Raw genomic sequence first — 13923 nt, 5'->3', positions numbered from 1 at the left:
TCCATCATCTACGTACAGTATCTATCCATCTATCTCTCCATCCATCTATCTAGTATCTATCTAGTATCTATCTAGTATCTATCTATCTATCTATCTATCCATCCATCTATCTATCTAATTATATCCATCCATCCATCTACTCTGTTAGTAATCTTCAGTGGTTCCTGGACCAGCAGCTCACAGCAGAGCTGAGACTGGGCGCCACTAGTGGTGGTGCTTGATTAGTTCCAAGGGTCCTGCATCAACATGTGGACTCTGAGGGTGTGAAGGGTTGACGGTACCTCGTATGAGCGACGTGATCCCTAGTTTGGTGACGAAGACATTGTCCAGCTCCTCGCTGCCGGTGAAGAGCTCAGCCACCACATACAGGTTAGGGCGAATCTCTCTGGCCACGTTCAGCATGAACTGGGCCACAGCCACAGCAGGGCAGCACCACCACACCACACAAGCATTGGCCAGAGAGGAGAGTTTGGACAGTAGGATGGAGGAGGAGGAAGAGGAGGAGGGGCAGGAGGAAGAGGAGGAAGAGGAGGAGGAGGAAAAGGAGGAAGAGGAGGAGGAGGAGCAGAAGGAAGAGGAGGAGGAGGAGGAGGAAGAGGATGAGGAAGAGGAGAAAGAGGAGGAGGAAGAGGAGGAGGAGAGAAAGTAAAGTGAGGAAGGATGCAGCCAGTTAGTGGGCGTGGCCGCAACATGCAACCACGGATGCAGCGGGGGAGGGGATGGGGGGAGGGCAAAGAGAGGAGACAACAGAAAACACAAAGTCAGTTCATGCCTCAGGAATCCATGCATCATTCCTTCATTGGTTTTTCAAAATAAAACCAAAGTAAAAAAAAAATAATAATAAAGTAGCCGCTGGTTTTTCCAATATCTGTTTCGACAACCGAAATGAAAAAACGATAACAAATCGTCTTCCCGACGGACTTGGCTTTGGTTTTATTTTGAAAAACAAATGAACGGATGATGCACAGATTGTCAGAGTACACACCTCGAACCAGGCTGCTAATCCCCAGCCGGTTCACAAAGACATTGTCTATGAGCTCGCTGCCTGTAAAGAGCTCAGCGATGACGTACAGGTTGGGTCTGACTGCCCGGGCTGCATCCAGCATGGCCTGGAGCACACAGCACAGAGGACAGGGCAACACTCAGCTTCGCTCTCACTCATCACAAGCATGTAGAACCAGGCGTGGGCAAACTACGGCCCGGGGGGCCAGAAATTATAATACTGCTTAAAGTCATAAAAGAGACTATTATAAATAAATGATTTCACTTTTTTTGTCTGGTTTCTTTGGACCGTCGACCTTCTGAGAAGGTGGTGGCTGATGTGCCAGTCGTGTAACAGCTGTTGCAGAGTGGATGCACTTCCTCCATGGCTTCCCGGGCCATTCTGACACACCCACTTGCGTCATCCACTAATGTTGCCACACGAGAGATGTATGTGCAAGCCTGCCCTGCAGAACGCAGTCTGAAATGCAATCACTTCTTCACTGTGTCACTGTACAGTATGTCATGACCAGCACCAACTGCCAGCAACCGGGTGTGCAGGCAGGAACCAGGATCAGGTTCCAACATGTAGAGTCACTGACTACCAACCACCACATTCAGCGTCAGCTGTTCTCAGCTGGAGATGATTCAGGTGGAGGAAAACAGATCTCAAAGGAGCAGTGAAAAAAATGATGACATGTTCAGAAATAAATGGCAAATCAACAACTCTTGTGTGACTGTTAATAGAGGAGCACGATGCTCTTGCCAGCTCTGCCATAAATTTTTTTTTTTTTAAATCAAGATTGAAGAGAATCTGAGTTAAAAAAAATGTATAAACATAGATCAGTTTAAAGCAAAATTTTGTGTTAATATTGTTTGGTCCTTTTCTTTGTTCTTTTCTAGAAATATAGTTGCATTTAGGTATATATTTGAAAGGAATCAATTATTGTTATTATTATTATTATTATTATTATTATTATTATTATTATTATTATTATTATTATTATTATTTAGTTATTCAAATTATTATAATTGAGGTGATTACTATTATATTATCTCTATCATTACCAGTATTATTAATAGATGTATTTTTTCCATTTATTACTCTTTGAAAGAGGAGGAATGTTGTCGGACACCTGGGTGCGGGGAAAAGGGGTGGGATTTAATAAGTTTTAACTTCTTCCCACTCCTTTTTGAACACGTTTGTATTGGGTTTTTTTGTAAATTGCTGTATTTTTTTTTCTTTTTTTCTATCTTTTGGTGTTCAAAATCAAGCCAAATCAAATGAAAGTTTGTCCTTGGAATTGGAAATCTTGTCATCTCTGTTTCCACGCAGTGCATGAACGTCGATACCTCGGCCACATGAAGCGGTGTGGAGTGGCAGTTGTCCAGTCGGACTCCGTGGAAGTGCTGCGCTGTGATCTCAGAGTACTTCTTCATGTGGGCCCACAGGTAGGGGCAGTCCTCCGGGCCCTGGCCGTAGCGCAGCTTCACGCTGTCGCCCCAGCAGATCAGCTCTCGCCGCACGTACACGTTAGAGCCTGTAGGCGGCGCAAACAGCCGGCACCCAGTCACGCTTCAGAACACTCTTACATTCTAGCAGACACGTGACATATTTTCAGATGCAATAAATGAAGTGTTCGGGGGATATGAGGGGATTCAGGGGCATCCTCCAAACCGCTTTGCATTTTCCATAAAGGTGCAATGGAGACGTAGTTATACGTCAATATACAGACAGCTGTAAATCCAACTGTTCAGAAGATGTAAATGTCTTTGTTTTTTTCCTTCTATACCCTACAATATTTTATTTTTGTTTTTTATTGCCTTTTTTCTTTTTTCTATAATATCATTTTCCATCTTTTTTACACTCTAACATTGCGGTTGCTATGCAAATTTCCCCCCTGTGGGATTAATAAAGCCGTTCTATATATTATATTCTATATTCTATATTCTATGTGCTTGATTTAAATGGTCTTTCTTTGGTTGGGTGATTTTTCCTCTGTTGTGTCCACACACAGCAATCGGACCCTCTAACGCCCCCTATTGGTTTTGCTTTATGGTTCGGCACATCTTAAAAAAAAAAAAAAAAAAGATATTTACCGGGCTCAGCAAAGTTCCGCAGTGGATCGTCACCCATCACCCAGCCGTTGTGAGCCAGGAAGTGGCACATCTTGTCAGGCTGTTCCAACAACTGCATCTCCTGCTCCAGAGTCATGTCCTGGTACGGGAAGGTGAAATACCTGTGGGCAGAAGGGGAGAAATAATACTGACACCCTCCTTTCTCACGCAACTTCACTCTCACATCATCCATGAGCAATTCTAGGGCTCATGGAAACGCAGCTCAGGTGTTTTAATTTAACACTGACTCAGTCTTAGTAATCCTGGTGCAATGCATCAACGGATTTACATTTATGGTCCAATCCAAATAAACAGAACTGAAGTGCAACAATGTCTGTGTGTTCTGGTGTCCTGGCGCTGGTTGGTGCAGCTCAGAAAACACATGTTCACCATTAAGAAATGGCTGGTTTTTCAGTTTGGAGAATTCTATACCCTGCCATCAATAAATACTGGGAATGTGGAATATATCCAGACATATACTGTATATCCATCTATCTAATTATATCCAACTATATCCATCCATCCATCTATCTTTCTATATCTATACATCCATCTGTCTGGTTTGTAATCTTCGGTGGTAGTACCTGGAACAATAGTATTTATCTTTTTACCTATACCTATCTATATCAACCTCTATGTCTCTATATCTATCTCACTATCTCTCTATCTATTTAGTAATGTCATACTGGGCAGGTGAAACTATAAAAATGAACGCAGGAAACGTTCACCCCTCACTTTCTATTTTGTTAAACCTACTCCTCATGCATTGGTCGTCCCTCTTTGAACACTGGTTCTGCCTTGGCTATATTTATTACCTGGTGACCATTGGGTTCTTCGTGGTCACGGGGCCGAGCTTAGGGCCGTGATCTGCCAGACGCTCGTACACCACGTTTGCAACAATGCAGCTGACAGCCTTGAGGAAAGAAGACAGACGGTTGGATTTGCCATAGGGAATGAAAAAAAGTTCTATCTGTAGATATCTATTTATAGAGATCTATGAATCTATCCATCTAGGTCTATGTCTATATCCATGTCTATATCTATCTATGTCTATCTATCTATCTATCTCTAGGTATATATCTATCTATCTCTAAGTCTATCTATCTATGTCTATCTATATCTATCTAGCTCTATGTTTATCTATATCTATCTATCTCTATGTCTATATCTATCTCTACGTTTATATCTAGCTCTGTCTATCTCTATATCCATCTCTATCTCTATGTTTATATCTAGCTCTATGTCTATCTCTATGTTTATCTCTCTCTCTCTATCTATCTCTATGTTTATCTATATCTATCTATCTCTATGTCTATGTCTATCTCTATGTTTATATCTATCTCTGTGTTTATCTCTATCTATCTATCTATCTCTATGTTTATCTATATCTATCTATCTCTATCTCCATGTCTATGTCTATGTCTATGTCTATCTCTATGTTTATATCTATCTCTGTGTTTATCTCTATCTATCTATCTATCTATCTCTATGTTTATCTCTATCTATCTATCTGTCTATATGTCTATGTCTATCTCTATGTTTATATCTATCTCTGTGTTTATCTCTATCTATCTATCTATCTATCTCTATGTTTATCTATATCTATCTATCTCTATGTCTATCTCTATCTCTATGTCTATCTCTATGTTTATATCTATCTCTGTGTTTATCTCTATCTATCTATCTATCTCTATGTTTATCTCTATCTATCTATCTCTATCTCTATGTCTATGTCTATGTCTATCTCTATGTTTATATCTATCTCTGTGTTTATCTCTATCTATCTATCATCCATCCTCTCCATTCATCTCAGACAGAGCTCCACTGAGAGGTGCAGGTACCGTTCAGCAGGGAGCCAGCTTGGCGTTTGGTGAGAGTGAAGCTCACCTGCTCCTGGTGCTGATGTACGATGTGGTGCTGCTCCTTGTTCAGGTCGTTGAGCTTGGCCCTCATCCAGCCGCAGCACTCCTCTACGTGCTGTGGAGAGGAACTGCACGGAGGGAGAGACAACACCACAGCGTCCTGAGGCCCTTCAAGACACCATGACCGACGTGACTGCGCTGAAGCCGCACTGCTACTCCTGCTTGTAAGAATGCGCTGTTATATGAAGGAGAATCTCGACCCTCGCTGTTGGCTTCACTTTTTCAACAAATACAATGCTGCACTGCCTCTCTTCAACATCAAACTTTCTCTCTAGATGTGATCATGTCAAATTGTAATGTGTGAGTGACTTCTTGAGAGTTGCCCGAGACAGTCTCTAGAGTTCTGCTGTGCTTTTCATCTGCATGAGCTGGACAAGTCCAAAGGTCAGAAGGAGCATGTTAACATCTACTGCACATTATTAAAAAAAACATCAACAACGTTCCCAAATGATTGAAATGCAACATTTGAAAAGACAGTATTGATCTTTGTTATAACTGCAGAATGTTGCTGGGGTTTCTGCCACTGACCTGTGTGGTCTAAAGGTCTCCAGGGCAAAGTCCATGTCCACTGTGCAACCATAGCGGCGATACTGCGGGTCCTGGATTATCTTCACGCCTTTCTTCCCTCCGGTTTTGCTGCTGTCTGGCTTGGTGCCTGACACGCAGATGAAAAGAACACGCAGCTCATGTGATTAATAAGACTGTCGTAACAACCATTGAAAACATCAACAAAATGAGACCAGCCAACATCTGATGGACTCAATGGCTCACACTGCACTCATGGTTTAGAGAACCTTGCTTATCCCTGCTTCTGCAGTCCGACTGTCTCCTGCACTCCTGCTTTGGCTGTTTGTTGTACATAGATGCATTGAAATGTTCTTGGAACTACTGTAACTACTGTGTAGTTTATTTTTTGTACCGTTGTTTTAGTGCTGCAACAGTGTAGTTTCCCAATTTGTGATCAATAAAATACATCTATCTATCTATCTATCTATCTATCTATCTATCTATCTATATATCTATGTGTATATCTATATCTATCTATATATCTATATCTATATCACCTATGTCTATATCTATATTCATCTATCTAATTATATCTGTCCACCTATCTATCTATCTATCTATCCATCTATGTCTATATCTAAATACAACTAAATCTATCTACTTCTATATCTATATCTATCTATCTAGTTCTATCTATCCATCTAAGTCTATATCTATCTATGTCTATATCTATATCCATCTATCCATGTAAGTCTATATCTATCTCTATATCTATATCATCCATGTTTATATCTATATCACCTATATCCATCTATCTAATTCTATCTATCTATCTATCTATCTATCTAATTCTATATTTCTATGACCAAAGCAAACAATACAATACAGTTGTGCACCCCTGCCAACGGGCCAGTGTGTGAAGCTGCTGCTGCTGCTGCTGCTGCTGCTGCTGCTGCTGCTGCTGCTGCCGCCACCTATGACAATGGTTGGCACGGCTATTGGAACACTGTGTGTGTGTGTGTGTGTCACACACACCGTTCTGCAGCAGGCCTCTGAAGTGCTCCACGGTGCTCTCCACATTGACCTGGAAGAACTCCCACAGTTTGACCTGCGGGAACAAGTCCTGCCACATCACGCTCCTGATGGCCTGAAACACAGAGCACAGCAAGGAGGCGTCACCAGACCATCACGCCACGGTCCCCTCCTCAACAAGCCAGGGGAACCCCATCAGTCACCCGCTGGTGAAGCTTTTATAATGCTGAGTCCCCATCCTCTGGATTTGCACTATTACAGCTGCTAGTGTTGTAGTCCAGGGGGTTGGTCCTGGTCTCCAGACCGCTGTTTAAAGGTCCGGGTTTCGTCTCAGACTCTGGGGTATTTTTTACCGGGTCTGGTCTCGGTCTGGGACTGGGCTGACTCAGAATTTTTGATCCAGACCAGTGGAGACTCAGCCAACATTGTAATAACACGATAATAACAGAAAGGAATCCAGCTGCTGCTGTTGGTGACACCCAGAGCGACGCCCTGCCCCCTTATTCCTGGTTCATTGGTTGATTGTTTTTCTATTGTCTGTTTTGTTGTTATTTTTCTTTGTTATACAACGTCTTGGTCTGGACTGGATCTCGATGCTCGCTGGTCTTGACCAGGTCTTGGTGTCGGTTGGTGCCATCACAGTGGCCTCCTCCTTATATGGCAACACTTGTTAATGTTTGTTAAAAAAAAGTCAAATCAAGTTACTGCATTGTTCTGTTGGGTTAGTGGTTGGGGGGGGGGGGGGTATTCAGTCCAACTGCCTCTTCAGAAGAACCTTATCTCACACTCGTGTCTCACATTCAGATGGCTCTCATTGGTGATGTCCACAGGAAGACCTTTTTCCTTATAGCGACCCTCTGCCACCCTGGTGGTTAAATGCCAGATGGCTCTGTCTAGGACCCAGGCTGGTCTGAGGTGAGGAGAGTTGACCAGGTTGTAGCCGCACTCGGGGTGCTGCCTGATCCAGGCACTGTTGGCAGCTGCAGGGAAGAGAGAGAGGAAAACACAGAATCAGAGGAACCATCGTCCACTCCTCTTCTCTCTATCGGCGCCGGAGCCGACAGGTGGGGCTACAGACTGCATACACAAGAGGGTTTGATTCACTCAAACATCTGCAAAACTATATGACTAGAGGTCAAAGACATTCAAATGAAGAAACAAACGTGTAATTCAAAGCTTTTGTGGAGCAAGTTGCAGGCTGTGTTTTGTTATTGGTGACTTTTTTGGGGGGAACAAAACATACAAGTCCAATACAATAATAAAAGTCCAGAGGGTCTATATTCCAGTACAGTTCTCCCTGCCCTAGTGGAAGCACTGGGGAATGACCAACCCCCCCCCCCCCCCCCCCCCGCCACCAGCCTCTCCCATCCTTCTATTTCCATCCCCAACCACCGCAACCTTTCCACCACCATGGTCCTGTAGGTCATCCCTGAGGAACCACACACACACAACAGTCATGTCATGTCTCTTATCAGTCATAAAAAAATAGAATTAATCAAGTTTATTTTCATTATTAGTTCCACATTTTACAAAGAACTAAAAGCAGATTCACCGGTGGTCAAAAAATCTTTGCCTCATTCAATCTTTAACCTTTGGGTGACCTTTATTGACCTTTATTGACCTTTTCCGCAAGAGGCGGCATGTGGGATGAGAGCAGACAGGTGCTGCAACACAAACCTGCTGAGTCATTCTACCTCGGCTGCACTGCACTGCATTGCCCTCAATGAAGTGAAGGAGCCAAAACCAGAAACTCATTTTCAAGAGCTATCTTTTGAAATATTGCATCGTCACTGAGTTACTGGCACAGAGCTGCTGCGTGTTCTAAACGTTTGGTCTCAGAAAATTCTAATTTCGGAAGAAACCATGACAGCCAGATCAGACTCAGCAAAAGCTCTACAACAGCGTAGGGGGAACAGTAGCATTGTATTCGGCCCGCGAGGCCAATACAAAGATCACTGCTGGAGCATGTTGGCCCACTGGTGTTACACAGCACATGTAACCGTTAAGACGACAAGTCCCAGAATGCTGTGCTGCTATGTTGGTAGGGCAATCAGGGCAGGAGGTTCGTTGAAGGACGTGTTGTTATTTTATTTTGAAATGTATTGTATATCAGCCGGTGGAAAAAGTTTACTGTGGAAATTTAAATGAGAAGGCTGCAAATTAAAAAGGGGCACACGATTTCGATTTACATTTTTATTAATTTCAATGAGTTTTGCTTTGGAAATGTGTGCAATATGAAGTTATTTATTGCACAGTGTTTGGCTCCATATGAAAAGGTCCTCTGTTCTGTCTGGAGTAAGAGTTTTCACTAAATACCAGTTGTTGTCCACTTCACTCTCCTCATTGTTGCATTCTTACTGGCCCAGTTTGAGGACAACACACCAGTGACTGCCAACTGGTTGGAACCAGTTCCAACCTGGGGAACAGTGTCAACACCCTGGACACAGAGCAAGGTAACTCTGGCTGGGATAAGGAACACGGGGGTGCAGGGTGAGGGACAGACTCATCAGCACCGCTTCAGCGTCAGTGACGACGTGGGGGGGGGGGGCACTCACTCACCTGTGTGGTTGTACACCACGTCTGTGATACACAGCATGTTCCACTCGGCCCTCAGCTTCTCCACCAGGGCGGCCACGTCGGGCCAGGAGCAGCTCTTCCCCTCAGGACTGAACTCTGGGTTAAAGGTGAGCTGGTCGGCCAAGGAGTAACAGGACCTGGACTCTCCTAGGGTCTGCAGCGGCGTGAAGTGGATCATGTTGTATCCTGGGATGGAAATGGCCACATAGAGGCTCTCAGTGATGACATCATGGTGTTTGATAATAGTGGTGGATGGCATAGCTGGTCCTATGAGGCTTTAAAGGTCCAGTGTGCAGAATTTGGCTTGATTGATGATTTTTATATTGCTGGAAGCTGAACACACTGCACATAAATACATGAATAGAAGTCGCAGTACAATAAAAGTCGTGTGGTTGTCCTCATCCCTCAGGATGCTTCTCATAGTCGAGCACCAGCAACCTTCAGGGAAGTCTGGTATTTAAGCCGACTGAGCCGAGTACTATCAGCCCAGTGCACAGCTCAAGGGAATGAGTCAGCTGACTGCAACAGGTACATACCATAATAGTAATAACAATACTACAACATTAATAAGAGGAATAATCTATAAATCTATACATAGAACAGTGTTGATAGTTATATTGCAGTTAGCTTAGTATATGGTATATATATATATATATACACACAAGGATAGTTATGTAGTATGTATGTGTATATCTTATGTATTTATATGGATATCTGCGTAGTATGTGCATATATATTATACTATAACATGTTATATTATGTAATATTGTGTTATATTTATATTCATAAGGATATGTATGTGGTATGTTTTTATTTTTTATAATTATATGTTTTAATATATATTTATATGGGTGTTCATATATTATGTATTTACATGGATATCTGTGTAGAAATATTTTGCTACAAACTGATGAATAGTTACAAGGGGCAGGAAATTTAAAAAAAAGAAGTTTTTTACTTCTTCCTCCTGCTTTTTCCAACCATGTGCAGTGTTTAGTTATGTTTCTTGTATGTAAAATTGGTTACATATTTTGTACACGTTCCAAATAAATGTATTAATTCATTCAATAATGATCTAATAATTTGGCTTTCAAATGCCTGCAGTGTGAAGTTCTCAAGTTGTCATTATTTTACAATCTACAGACAGTGTCTGTAGATGTCAGTGCCAGTAAGGTAGCCACTGCCGCACCACCTACCGGCTTCTTTAGCCACTCTGAGTCTGTCTGGCCAGTCCTCCAGGTGTCCCAGACACTTGGACAGGTACGTCTGGATGGTGATGCAGTCCAACGGGAGGACGTGGTTGTCCGCTCCGACGCGAAGGACCGGGTCCACCACAATGTAGCCTCTGCCCATCTGCTCCGAGTCTCTGGGGAGGAAAACATGACAGAGGGGAGGATGTTCATCACTCCCGACTAGAGTTGTAGTCCAGACGGCACCGACCCAGACCAAGACCTGATCAAGACCAGAGAGCATCGAGACCAAGACCAGACCAAGACCTGATCAAGACCAGAGAGCATCGAGACCAAGACCAGACCAAGACCTTATCAAGACCAGAGAGCATCGAGATGGAGACCAGACCAAGACCTTATCAAGACCAGAGAGCATCGAGATGGAGACCAGACCAAGACCTTATCAAGACCAGAGAGCATCGAGACCAAGACCAGACCAAGACCTTATCAAGACCAGAGAGCATCGAGACCAAGATCAGACCAAGACCTTATCAAGACCAGAGAGCATCGAGATGGAGACCAGACCAAGACCTTATCAAGACCAGAGAGCATCGAGATGGAGACCAGACCAAGACTGAATACATCAAAGAAAAATAACAGCAAAAGCCAACTATTCTGAACCATTTTCAAACAACTTTGCTTCATAAAATTAAAATAATCACTGAACTGGGAATAAGGGTGCAGGGTGTCACTCTGGGTGTCACCAACAGAGAGAAAAACAGCAGCAGCTGGATTATTCTCTGTTATTATCGTGTTATTACAGTGTTGGCTGAGTCTCCACTGGTCTGGATCAAAACCCCCGAGTCCGTCCAGTCCCACACTGAAACCAGACCCAGTGAAAATGCCTCCTGGAGACCAGGACCCACCTCCAGGACTGCAACACTGCTACTAACCTCCACTAAATACAATCTCATTGTTGCTAAGCGGAAAAGAACGACACTCTTCAGGTCATTATAGTACGTCAGGTGAAGTATATGAGCACAAGTATACGATTGTGTAATAAAACAATAGAAAGAATGTAACACAACCAAGCCCACCTCCTAAATTGTGTTTCCAATCTGGAATACTCCTGGACTTACTGCTATATTCCTCCCAGTAATGCTCAGCATCTGCAAGGCTTTTAGTCTTTAAATCATAGGCGTCCAACTCTGTTTAAGGCTATGATCGTTGGACACCTGTGTTTGACAGTCCTGCCTTAAAGCCAACAGAAAGGTTTAGTTGCCGCCATCGCTGCTCCTGTGTTGGTCTGAGCGGCCAACGATTGTCTCTGGCGGTGGAGCCACAGTCAGGCTCCCGGCCTCGGATTGCAAGCATGTTTGAAATGTGACTCTGGTAACATTCTGGCTGTGGCGCTCCCAGAGAACAAACCGCCATATTCCCAATTTCACAGTTACACGCTTTACTTTTTAAAACAAGGGGTGGGGATTACAAGCAAATTCTCCTGGCTTGACTTTTCCCAATGGTTAGCATCATTTCAAAGGGGCGACTGATTGGAGACTGACGTTTGGTGCCGACTGATCCATTTTGCAGAACACATCACATTGCTGCGCTCAGCAGTATTTAGAACTGCGTACACACTTAGTGCAGTGTTCCTCGTGGACTTGTGTGTTTTATTTTTGAGGGGGAAATATGTGTGAAAAGCTGATTAATCAGCTATTGATCTGTAATTAATACACTGTAAAAAGTGGCACATTCTCATTAAAAAAGGGCATAGACTAGCAGTCAACAGTGTGGACACACCCGTTTCTTCTCTATCTTGACTACTGTCTACACTGTAGATACACACTACACACTACATGACCAAGAGATGTGGATTAATGTGGCAAAAGAAAAGTTAAATACCTAAACATGTTGTGTTCTATACATTTTATATGAAGGGTGGTGATTCCAGATCATCTCAAATATAAAACTTGTTTCAGTCATTTCACACTTTTTTGTTCCATATGTGTTCGTTCGTAGTGTTGATGCCTTGAGTGACAATCTGCAATGTCAACAGTCATGAAAATGAAGGAAAAAGCCATGACATCAGAAGCATGTGTCCAACCTTTTGACTGCTAGCATAGATCACAATTACTCAGCGCTGACTCCTTACCCATATCCAAAGTAGTACTCGTAGGACCCGGCTATCTTCAGGTCCAAGGAGCAGAACTTGTCCGAGTCGTCCTCCTTCCCCGTGGGGTTGCTCCACGCCAGAGCGTAGAACTTGTTCCTGTTGAACGGCTGCCCTTCAAGCGGGTAGTTGGTGTGCACGTGAACCTTCTTGCCCTGCAGGCTGGGCCCGAGGCGGAACTGGAGCTCGAAACCTGGCCAAACAAACATGGTTGGGCCGACGGTGTTATTTCATGGTGAAATCCCAACGCTTTGTGCCTGGCCGGCAGCTCTGCTGGGAGAGAATAGCAACTCATAGTAAGAATACCCCCCCCCCAAAAAAAAATGTCAGACTTCCTGATGGACGGGTGCGGACCGTGACACAGCCAGCTATATATAGTGCTGTTAAACAGCCAGCCCTCGGAATCCCTCTCGGGTTCAGTGTGCTGTAAATGTCAGAAGGTACACTTGTCCCTTTAACAAAACCTGTTGCTGCTGCTGCTGCACTGAAATCAGCAGACGAGTCGCTGCAACTGCGTGACAATTTTTCCCAAAATAAAGGAGGTATTTCTAAAATTTCGACAAAGCACAATTGCGATTTGCAGGCGTTTCCATTGAATGGTGTGAAGCCGGAACAAGGAACAAGGAACAAGGAACAAGGAACAAATAAATAACAATAACGTTTATCTCGATCTCGATCTTGAAGCCGCAATTCTCGTCAAATCTCGTCCAGCCAGACCACGGCTTTTCAAAAGCCCCTCCCCCTCGTTTCCCTTTCTAATTCCTCGTATAAATCTGCATTTTGATGTGCATTGATGTCAAGAATGGTTGTTCATTTTTTCTCTTTAATCACTTGGAAAAAATATTCCATCTCCTCCTCCGTCCAATCATAACGCACGGTTTTCACTGGTCAGTGAACTGGTCACGTGACCCCGTGCGTGTCAATGGGAAAAAGTCTTTCCATGACACTTTAAAAGTCCCACTGATTGTCTCATCCAGAAGGATGAAAAATTTGTCCTCTGCATCCAATCCCAACCCCGAACACTGAGTGCCAAGCAGGGAGGCAATGGGTTCCACAGTCTTTGGTTTGACTCAGACGGGTATTGAACCCACAACCTCCAAGCCTCAGGACAGGAAGGACACTCTACCACCAGACCCCTGAGCTGGCTCTAGTCTACATAGAGTGTCAAAACCTTTATTTGAGAGGTTTTGCCAGTTTTTATGGCCATATTTAGGTTTTGTGCAGTTCTAAGGGTGATGGAACCGCAGCTAGTGATGCTGCTATGCAAATCAAACACAGGGCTAATAATAAGTGCACAGCAGCGTTGGTTGGTTGTTCTTGATCAGTTTCCAGGACTTGCCTTGTTCAAGCCTGAACAAGGTCCTCTGTAGGTTTTCCTTGTCGTTGAGCATGAGGAGGCGGATCTGCTTCAGGTGTTGAGGCAACATATTAGGAGAGTCTCTGTAGA

General features: G+C 43.7%; 1 protein-coding gene across 39 annotated transcripts in view; it reads right to left on the bottom strand.

The window, feature by feature from the left end:
* The window catches only part of agla (amylo-alpha-1, 6-glucosidase, 4-alpha-glucanotransferase a), a 27041-nt gene extending 13118 nt beyond the window's left edge, over positions 1 to 13923 (bottom strand). For 37 of the 39 annotated variants that reach the window (XM_076015565.1, XM_076015564.1, XM_076015571.1 and 34 more), the window contains exons 1-11: positions 12459 to 12729; positions 10334 to 10503; positions 9120 to 9323; positions 7359 to 7540; positions 6564 to 6675; positions 5550 to 5676; positions 4987 to 5089; positions 3915 to 4012; positions 3082 to 3221; positions 2335 to 2522; positions 282 to 405 (exon numbers count right to left, since the gene is read on the bottom strand). In XM_076015565.1, coding sequence (XP_075871680.1) covers positions 282 to 405; positions 2335 to 2522; positions 3082 to 3221; positions 3915 to 4012; positions 4987 to 5089; positions 5550 to 5676; positions 6564 to 6675; positions 7359 to 7540; positions 9120 to 9323; positions 10334 to 10503; positions 12459 to 12685 — 1675 coding nt within the window. In that variant the 5' untranslated portion in view covers positions 12686 to 12729. Of the gene's footprint in view, positions 1 to 281; positions 406 to 985; positions 1110 to 2334; positions 2523 to 3081; positions 3222 to 3914; positions 4013 to 4986; positions 5090 to 5549; positions 5677 to 6563; positions 6676 to 7358; positions 7541 to 9119; positions 9324 to 10333; positions 10504 to 12458; positions 12733 to 13815 lie in introns of those variants that run through there. The other 2 variants (XM_076015603.1, XM_076015602.1) reach the window with 2 other exon arrangements.

Source organism: Nelusetta ayraudi, unplaced genomic scaffold, assembly GCF_046127955.1.
Source record: "Nelusetta ayraudi isolate G7.1 ecotype Tasmania unplaced genomic scaffold, CSIRO-AGI_Nayr_v1 ptg000190l, whole genome shotgun sequence".
Lineage (NCBI taxonomy): Eukaryota > Metazoa > Chordata > Actinopteri > Tetraodontiformes > Monacanthidae > Nelusetta > Nelusetta ayraudi.
This window is presented reverse-complemented; position numbering and strand designations above follow the sequence as displayed.